Raw genomic sequence first — 10,607 nt, 5'->3', positions numbered from 1 at the left:
TAGGGTTTAGGGTAATTGATTAACATTTCCTTCTATTGTAGTGATTTAGAATGGATCCTTCAAACAGTTAATATGTATCTTTTGCTCATGGCATGCGATAGAGATTAGATATTGCTTCGAATCATTTTAACAGTTTCACATATTACAAATGTTAGAGAAAGAATTGAAGACGACATGCATTCCTTAACATCCAACACATAATAGAGCTCGATAAAAGGTATGCATTCCTCCACTAATACAATGTCATTTGGTCATCCTGTGTGAGAACCGAGAGCCATAGGATGGTCGGACCCCCTCGTGCAGGAATCTAGAGTCGCAAGGTGTGTTGTTTGGTGATGCTTTTTGAATTACAATTACTCTTCATTTATTAATTTATGCTTAAGTTATTTGTGAAATATTTTTTTATGTTTTATAGACTCACTTAATGTCGCATTTGTATTATGTATTATTTGTTTATGTTTTACAAACTTAATTGATGCCACATTTAGGTGTTTTGATGAGTTTGATATGAAAATAGATTTTAGATTAAAGGTATTAGATGACAATTAGTCATTCATTTTATAATTTTTAATAATATTATTATTTATTACATAATTCAGTTCGACCTCAATTTTATTGGTCGAACCGTGAACTTCTCCTTTTTTCGATTCATTGCCCGATCCGATTCTCAAAGTCTTGACTTTTTTATATAAATAGCAAGAAATAATTTTAATTATTAATTATTAATTATCCTGTAATACCAAAATTGCTACATTTCCCATGAATTTTTATGTGAAGAGATTGCATTAATATTATTTATTATTATTATTTTTTTATTTTTGGAACTAGCCCCGCCACATGCAATTATTAAAACTACTTATCAAGTAGCAGAATATTTATCGAGAAAATTAAAAAGCAAAATGGTATTACAGTAATTCTTTTGTTGGGTGTTGCCGTGTTGCGGCTTCGTTCTCAAGACTGGATGTCTGGCTCCTTGTCACTGTCCAGCCGGCGTGTGGAATAAAGGTTCGCATGCCTTCACCCCCTTTGTTTTGTGTGTATTCTGATAAAATTCCGGAGGAAGAAATCAAAGGCGGGATATCAGAGTAGGGATGGGATCCGGATCGTTGATCAAAGTTTTAGCTAAGAACTTTGACGTTCTTGCCGGGTATGAAAGCTCACTGTAGTGTTAAAAGTTTATTCCTTCAAATATTTAATGTTTTAGATGTTTTGTAAACTAATGATAATTTTTGAAATTGAGGCCTTGAGGGAAAGAAATATGTTCTTTTTTCCCCAATTCAGGTTGTTTTTTTGTAGAATTTTAATGTTTTGTTTCCTCGCATTCGGTTTGTATGAGACAAACCTTAAGATCACTTAAGCATGGGTTTGTGTTGAGAAATCTTCTTAGGATCTCTGGAGCATTGCCGGAAGGGACTTTTTTTTCTTCTTCTAGTTATCGATTTTCTTGTTTTATTTTCCTTATTTAGAAATAAATTTGCATTTCCTTGAGTAAAAAATTTCAAACTGCGAACTGTTTCTAATTTTGTGGGGATTAATTGGGGGCACTGTTTTTCCAGTGTTGACTAGAACGTGATTATGATGGCTGGTCACTTTTTTGAATATTCGAGATACTCGCCTGTTTGAGGAGCGTCAGTGATGCCGTTTTGAGGATGATAGTGGGCTTGCCTGGGTTATCCACCTGGTTTGTTAAGGTTTATTATGGATTATGTGATAGTGAACTATGAAGTATGGATAGTTCATAAAGGCTTCTTTGTCCACGTCAACTACTCCCCAACATGTGTCTGATTCACTGAGGATTATGTTTGATATATTATTTTTTTTCAATAAATAGAGTTAGGCATGACAAGGGCCAGAATGATCAGAATGTCCTTTGTGAAATATTATAAATAGCTTCATTTAATTCATTTTGCTAAAATCTTTCATTTGTCAATGGCACTAGAATCCTCTAAAAAAGTCCCAAATTGATATCCTCTACAAAACCTGCATCGTTGTCCTTTACACCGCCTGCTTCTTCAGGATTTGTTGTGCTCTCTGTAGATATTCCTTCAAGTCTGCCAAAATCCGGTCTCTTTCTCCCTAGTATTGCTCCACTGATGACACTGGTGAGTTGTCATGCCCATAATATATCATATGGGGTGGATCCCTCCCATATAGAATTTTAAGTGATGTTGTTTAGGCTGTTGTATGATATGAAGTGTTATTCCAATATTCCGTCCAGGCTTACCATTTGGCCCAAATCTTTGGTGTATCTAATACAAAACAACGTAAATAAGTGTCCACATTGCGATTTTCCACCTCCATCTGACCATCCGTCTTGGGGTGGTAAGTTGTACTACTCTTTAGGATAGTCCCCTGCATCTTGAATAACTCTCTCCATAAGTGGCTCAGAAAGACCTTATCCTGATCAGACACAATGGACTCGAATATGCCATGCAAATGTAGAACCTCTCTAATGAATGCGGCTGCCACCGACACCGCGGTGTAAGGGTGGCGTAAGGGAAATGAAATGAGCATATTTTCTCTATCTGTCCACCACCACTAGAATCACAATAAACCCATATGATCTAGGTAGACCCTCAATGAAATCAATAATCACATCTTCCCACACCTTCTCGGGTAATGCTAACGGCTGTAGAAGACTACCTAGATCCCTCACCATGGTTTTGAGAGAAACCCTAGTTTTGGACAGACTAGGATCCCCCTTGATTCTCACCTTCCTCCCTCTCACCATGAATTTCATAGTCAATGCTTTCCAGTCCACCTTAGTTTCCCCCAATGTCTATAGCCACTTCATGCCCAAAATTACATATATGCTCCATAACTCTAAGGGAAGAAAATCCTCCTTCACCTGGATCACCATCAACCCTAAGCAGATGCCTTTACTCTTCTTCATCTTCATCATTCCCATCATCATCCCAAAACAACTCGTGTCAACTAGCTTCAGCCCCAATCGGTCCACCACCTGGTTGGAGATGAAGTTGTGGGTTGCCCCACTGTCCATCAGAACTATCACTGATTGTCCTCCTATATGTCCCCTCACCTTCATGGTTTGATTTGAGGTAAACCCCACCACTCAGTTTAGGGAGACCTCCACCACATCTAGGTGCAAATGCTCCTCCTCCTCAAGAGTCCCCTCCTCATCACAGACTGTAAGTACCTGCAGCGAACAATCCCTGCAGCAGTGGCCTGATGCAAAATTTTCATCACAATGGAAACACAATCCCCTAGCCCGCTTCTCTTGAACTTCTTCCTCAGTTAGCTGCTTGAAATTTTCCTCTGGTTGTGTTCTCAATCGCCTATCCTTGGGTACTTCTCTCTAAATGGGCACAGGTTGTATCTTTGGTGCCAAAAAAGTAGTCGTCGTCCGATATGAAGCTTGCAAATTGTTTCCGTTGTTTCTTCTCTCAAGTGAGCTTTTGTCCTCCACCAACTGGGCTAGCTCCATAGCCTCCCCCAACCCTCGTGGCCTCAATAATCGAACAACAATCCTAATGTTTGGCTTGAGTCCCTTCATGAAATTTCCCTCCAACACTGTCTCAGAAAGCCTCCTCAATTGGTTAGAAAGGTACTTAAACCTCTCCCGATAATCCATCACCGCCCCCTTCCTGAGCTAGAGCAAAAAACCGCTCGTAAAAATCTCCTTCCCGACCGGTTCGAAAACGTTCTAATAATTATCTTTGAACTCCCTCCACGATCGAATTGGTTCTCTCATTTCTCTCCACTGATACCAAGATAAGGCCTTCCCCTTAAAGCATAAAGCCACCGCCATCAGTCTCTCTTCCTCCGTCAGCCCATTTAATGCAAAGTATATCTCCACGCTATAGATTCACCCATGAGAATCTTCCCCCTAAAAAACGGGCATCTTCAATTTTCTCACTCTCGGTTCCCCTCCGCTCCAACTTCCTCTTCCACCTCCGTCTCCTCCCATATAGTGATTGTTGTGATCTCTCCATTATTCTCTCCCACATTTCCTCCTCTCATAGATATCCTCTTCCTCAAAATCAGCCCTCCTTGTTTCTTCCTCCCAATTTTTCCTTATGTTATATCCTTCATTCATTTTCCTCCTGGTTATCGGTTCAAGAGGTGGCATATTTTCCCTATCATCCAAGATTTCTACCTTTAGATCATCCCACATTGTGTCGATATTGGGGGTCCCCCACTTCCTTGGCCACCAAATGGTCCCCTCACCTCTGATGTTTCCAGTTGTGTGTGAAGCTTCAATATTTTTTTCATCATTTCCTCTAGGTTAGAAAACCTTTCATGGATGAAATTCTTTCCTCAACTTTAGGTTTGAATTGACCAACTTCTCCTTCTAATTTCTCTTCCAAAGCATCCACTCTATTCGGCACCATAGGTCCTAAATCTTGCTCTGATACCAATTTGATAGGACTTGATGATCAAAACAGTACACAACAATATAAAAAATAGCAACTTACTCCAAATAGATACATAAATAACACAAAGAGAGTTGTTTTTACTAATATCCGAGCAAAGCAAGACAAGATACAAGTTGATTCATTGTTCGAGAGGTGAGTCGTCTCTCCCATAATTCCTAGCAGCTGCTAGGAACCTAAACACCTCCAAACATTGCTGCAGAAATTCAAAACATAATATAAAAAACCCTAACCTACCATAATCTCTCCCCTTAAACAGCTCAAATCCCCTAATAAATGCCCATTACATATTCCCCAAAGAGTCCCCCCCCCAAATCCCCCCAAAGGCCCCCCCCCCCCCCCCCCCTCCAAAGAGTTTCCTCCCAAAACCTTTTCTCCTATAGGTGATAAAGGAGATCCTGAGCCCCACATGGGCAGTTGAACTGTTGCTGCCAGTTGCGTCACACATATGACTGGAAATACAATACCTCATCACTAATACTTACTACCAATAAAAAGCTTGATTAATAAAGAAACAAAAAAAAAAAAAAAAAAGTTCAACGAGAGCTTCCAAACTGTAGGAGGAAATAAGGCTTGTAATCCTTATGTTAAGGCTCTAATATTCCCTTGAAAAGGTGTTTTCTGTCCTCATAAAGGCACATATTCCTTACGCCACGTCTCTAATCTTCAATTGAAAAAGGCATTGATTGTCCTCATCAGACATCGAATTTAGAGGTGGTAAAGGCCTGCAGTTCTTACAACGAGTCTCTGATATTTCCTCCAAAAAATCAAGATCCTTGAAAAAGGCGTTGATTGTCTTTGCTGAAGAGAAGGGATTTATGGGTGTGGTCAAATCTGCAGTCACTATAGTGAGGCTCTGGTCTGCTCTTAAAAATGGTGTTACTATCCTTGTTGGACGGATTGGATCTGGAGGCAACCAATATTTGTAGCTTCTGTGATGAGGCTCTGATCTTCTCTTAAGGTGTTGATTCTCCTCATCTAGAGGGATCAGATTTGAAGGCAAGGCATTTTTCCTTGTTTTCGAGTTTTGATTTTCTTCCTGTTTGAAGATGATGGTTTAAGTTTGAAGGATGGAAGATTATGTTGTGGATAATGATTGATAAAGTGATGCAGAAGCATTAATGAAAAGATGTTCCTCCAAAAATATCTAAAATTTGTTGGATACGTTGATTTTCCAATCTTGGGGCAATTATCTTGCTTGCGTCAACGTTTCTCATAAATTATATGAATGTGTATGTATTTTGTCAATTTTGATGATATGAATTATCGGCATTGAAATTTGGAGCTATTGAAAACATTTGAGACGTGTTGCAGTTGAGTTGAGGTATAAGTTATTTTCTTGAAAACTGCAACAAGCCTTAAGGAAGAAGAGATTACTTTTTTGGAAGCAAAGATGGGAGTTTGAAGAGTATAAAAGACTTCAAAAATACTTTTGTGATGTTGATAAAATGTTGCTGATATTATGAAGATATAATAGTTTTATATGAGACTTGAAATAAGGCTTGTTATTTGTATAACACACAAATATAAGTTTCTTGATGTAATATATAAGCTTGATTAATATTTACAATCAAGTTATTGGAAGTAAGAATGATATCTGATGAAATATCAATATTTTGTATAATAGTGATCTAATATTATGAGGACTTGACCTTCATCAGAAGTTAAACCATTTTGAATGTTTGCATCTCTATTTTTTTCGTGTATAAGTATGATTGACATAATATTGATAGACTATATTGATGATGTAATTTTAACCAAGCTCTTTGTCAATATTGGGGGTCATGAAGAATTATTTTAAAAATTTATCATTCTTATGATGGAAAATATTTAGGGAAATTCCTAAAGTTTTTGTTTATCTATTTAAGGTTATTTATCACAGTCACTTGATGACATTAACCTATGTGGAAGAGATAAAGAGAAATCCACTTAGATTTGATCTATTTGAGATTGTTTGTCAATGTTGATGAAGTTAACCTGTGTAGAAGAGATATGAAGGAATAAGCTAGTGATTTGTTATCTATCTAAGATTGTTTGTTAGAATGACTTGATGGCTTTGACCTCCATGGAAGAGTTCGAGAGAAACCGTCAAGAATATTTGAACAATCTATGTTATTTGTAAGAGTATTACTCGATGACCTTAAAGTGCATGAAAGAGGTCGAAAGAAATCTACCAAAGATATTCGATTGATTTGAGATTTGTTAGTGTCACTCAACGACGTTGACTTGTTCAGAGAGGTCGAAAGAAATCTATTAAAAAATTTTGACCTATCTAAGGCTGTTTTTCTAAGTGTTACTCAATGATATTAACCTGCATGGAACATGTCAAATTAAATCTCTCTAGGATTGTTTGTAGCTTGACGTGGGAATTTCCCAAATTGATGGTAGAAATTTATGTCTTTAAATAATTACTGCTCTTTTGAGGTCATAACTGTAACTTTCTTATGGAGTAGTAGTCTAGGGAGGGACTATAAAATTTAAAATTCACTTAAACTTTCTTGAAAAGCTCTCCATATTTGCAGGAGGCTTTAAGAATGAACATTGTAAGTAAAATTGCCTTGGATGAATTAAAAAAATAATGACTGGAAGGACTATAAACCCCTCCTCCCCTAGTCTTATTCTGTTTCTCATGGAATTATTACAACGATGGACGATCGATGAGAGAAGTTTTTTAACTACAACTCCTAGGGCATTGTCCTTTCAATGTTTGTAATTCAAATTTCCCCCAAGTATTCAATTCTTTTACAAGTGATAAAATAGTATACAACAAAGGGATTGCACCGCTACAATCATGCCCAAATGTTGACGTAAATGACCTTTTGAGTTTATAGTATTGGTTGCACGCTAGTTTAGAATAATTTCTCATAGACATCACCAAACTATTGCGTGTCCGGATATTCACAATGGTGGAGTGAGAATTTAACCACTTAACATTGTATAGAGATAAAAAACAGATATATAGATAAGAAAAGAGTTGTAAGAGACATCATAGCTTTTATGTGAAAAGACTAGAAAGGGAAAAACAATGGGGCTTAGCCCACTTAATATGATTTTTCTAGTGTATATCAGGATTACAAATGATGATATTCCTCGCAATGGAGGAAGACTTAGGCATAAATTGTATAGAATATATTATGTTGTGGCTCCGTGTTTTCAACAATTAATAATTATTAAAAAGGCAACTTGCATGTTTTGTTTATTACCTCAACTTTCTGAATTAAAAAAAAAACTTTTTTTTTCTAATATGTTATCTGTTTTGTATCTGCAGTCATTCTTTCACTTTTTATAACAAGTAGATGTTAACTTGGGTACTCTGTGTTTCTTTCCTATGCTTTTTTTTTTCCTACATAATCTGCCAAAGTTATTTATTTTCTTGCGTACTCCATAACTGCAAAACAAACAAGTGAATGGTCAAGTTTACACAAGCGAGACCTTTATCTTCATCACTATAATTAACATAACTTCTAAAGGTGCTTGATAAAAAATCCAGTCTCATTTATTGATCCTCATTGTCTTACGTTGTTCTTCTTTTTTTATTGATAATGCTTTTATTGCTTTTTTTTTGCAGGCCTGTTATTACACTTGTTTATCCACTGTAAGATGATTTTTTTTTTCAATTTTTTTTCTCACTTAAAATAAGGAAGTCTTCTCAATCTTGTATAAATGTTGCAGGTATGCTTCAGTAAAAGCAATTGAAACAAAATCTCCTATTGATGATCAGCAGTGGCTCACATACTGGGTGCTGTATTCTCTGTTAACATTGTTTGAGCTTACTTGTGCAAAGCTAATTGAATGGTAACTATCATTTTTGGTGTTCCATCTCATCATTGCAGTATTTTGTATGAACTCTTCCTTCATTCCTTAAACATAATTTTTCTACATTTTCATTTGCATTATATCAGAAACTGTATTCTAAGTTTCTGACCGTTTTCATGCAACAGAATCCAAAAATCAATTTTGTTACCATTTGCTTCTGTTCTGTCATCCAAATTTGCAACATAAAAGTAGTAGTTTAGGGTTTAGAATATAAAATTCTTTTGTCCCTTTCTGGTTTATTATATAGATTATCGTTTTAAACAAATCTAGGCAAGCATTGGGTTTTAATTGTTCGGCCTATTTTTCCGGCCATAATTTGGTTGATATTGTGCTGTGGATGCTGCATTGATGTTTTTTTTTATGCAGGCTACCCTTTTGGCCTTATGCTAAACTGATTTTCAGCTGCTGGTTGGTTTTACCTTACTTCAGCGGCGCTGCTTATGTCTACCAGCATTATGTGCGGACCATATTTTTGCAAAACCAGACCACCGTAAACATGTGGTATGTACCACGTAAGAAAAACATTTTTAGTGAGCCAGATGATGTTCTTTCGGCAGCAGAGAGATTTATTGAAGAAAATGGGCCCGATGCATTTGAAAAGCTGATAAACAAGGTATGCATAATCAATTCCTGGTTTGTTTTTTATTTATATTTTGACATTAAATAAAACATATTTTTATCTTAAATATATGCATCTCGAATAAGTTACCGGTTTATTTATAGTTCAACTGGTGAATAGGTCTCGGTTCTTTTGAACAGGTTGGTTCAATGAACATTTAAATAATTAATTTAATATATTTAGAATAAAATATTAACTTAAAGAACGTACATTTAATTTAGTTTAATTTCTAAATAATTATTTGCCAAAGAAATTTCAACTTTTTTTTTTCTTCTTTTTCACATGACTCTATCACTTCATGTGAGTTGTTATCAAATGTTTATATTTATTATGTCATCCGGCTAAACTCTCTGTTCGATCCTGATCGTACCATTGAACCTCTCCTTCGGGTTCTATGTTCGATATAGTTTTCACGATCTTGATAAAATATATAGAAGTTGGTCAAGGAAAAAAATTCATCTAGTAAAAAATACAAGTGTCACGATAGTACAAGGCTATATGATTTTATGTAGAGTTAGCAAGTTGTATTTGCACCACTTGGATAGAATTACATGCCCAACGTGCACACACATGAGTGAAAATTAGAAGAAAAAAAAAGGTTTTGAATCAAAGTTATCAGTTATCTCATTAGGTACCTCATATCATCTATTTATAGATTTCTCAGCTTTTGATTGATAGATGTGGATCATATGGTTGGCACAGGGTCAATCATATCTATGTTCAAGTTAATTCCTAAATTTAAGCATTGGTTTAGGTAAGATTTGAAATCCTATTAAACCTTTTTTGGTCGCTAAGCATGGATGTGTGCATTAATTCTCGGCCTCTTAAGACCACAAATAGGCATGACAAGCCAAAGCAACCCGCAGGTATCAAATTCCCTTTTGGACTCTATATGGTCTATCAATCTTCCACAGCAACAGATTTACCTTTGGACGTGTTTTTGAACTACTTTATATTTATGGTAGCTGTGAACTAGTTACCCCTAGACCCTCCCAATGCCAATGTCAGGCTTCTCAAATCACCCCTTTTTGTTATATGTTGTGAACATTATTAAGAAATTAAATTAATTCGTTCTGTTGCAGGCACGTAGGTTATCTAATGAGAAGACTGGCAAGGGCGAAAAAGCGAACAAGTCTGATGTTTCGGAGGCTGCGAAAGTTGCAAAATCAAAAAAGAAGAAGCACGTTTCGTTTAATTTGGAGGAAAATGAAAGAGAATCTAAGTTGGAGAATTACCGGAGCCCTGCAATTTATGATGAGGTCAGGACTGACAGCGAACCAAAGTTGTGGAGCAGCAGCAGCTTTCCAATCTTTGATGCTGATTACAGCTACTGGGACTAAGGCCGCTATTATTTATTGTCATCAAGATGAACCGAGCACAATCAATACACATGCTGCTTCCCTATGTTTATATGCGCAAGCAGATGTACTAACCACCACCAACATTGTTTAAGCTACGTGCAATATAAGTTTAAAGGAAGGAGAAATCTTTTCGGTCACTACTAAGGCTTGTCGAGACTTAGTAGCTTTGAAGCTTTTGGATAAATTAAATTACCTTTGGCGACTTCAAACGACTTTGCATGGTCGGCCGCAGTTGAGATATATCAAAGAATTGATCTTTCGAATACAACCAACTAGCTTTGAACCCAATCGAAACATTATTTGGGTGTGCATAAATCATCATGCTTGAGAGTTAAGTTACATAAATGTGACATAGACCAAACACTATTTCACATTAACTCGGTCTACATAATATTATCTTCAAGGGAAAAAAAAAAA

At 36.3% G+C, this 10,607-nt stretch overlaps 1 protein-coding gene across 1 annotated transcript; it reads left to right on the top strand.

The window, feature by feature from the left end:
* The first annotated feature begins 1,025 nt into the window (after positions 1-1,025).
* Positions 1,026-10,330, top strand: LOC110110407 (HVA22-like protein a). Its single transcript, XM_020841866.2, has 5 exons — positions 1,026-1,147; positions 7,963-7,989; positions 8,067-8,189; positions 8,577-8,823; positions 9,912-10,330. Exons 1-5 carry the CDS (start codon positions 1,092-1,094, stop codon positions 10,167-10,169), a joined length of 711 nt encoding a protein of 236 aa, XP_020697525.1. The 5' UTR covers positions 1,026-1,091; the 3' UTR covers positions 10,170-10,330.
* The last annotated feature ends 277 nt before the right edge of the window (positions 10,331-10,607 follow it).

Source organism: Dendrobium catenatum, unplaced genomic scaffold (genome assembly GCF_001605985.2).
Source record: "Dendrobium catenatum unplaced genomic scaffold, ASM160598v2 fragScaff_scaffold_1687, whole genome shotgun sequence".
Lineage (NCBI taxonomy): Eukaryota > Viridiplantae > Streptophyta > Magnoliopsida > Asparagales > Orchidaceae > Dendrobium > Dendrobium catenatum.
This window is presented reverse-complemented; position numbering and strand designations above follow the sequence as displayed.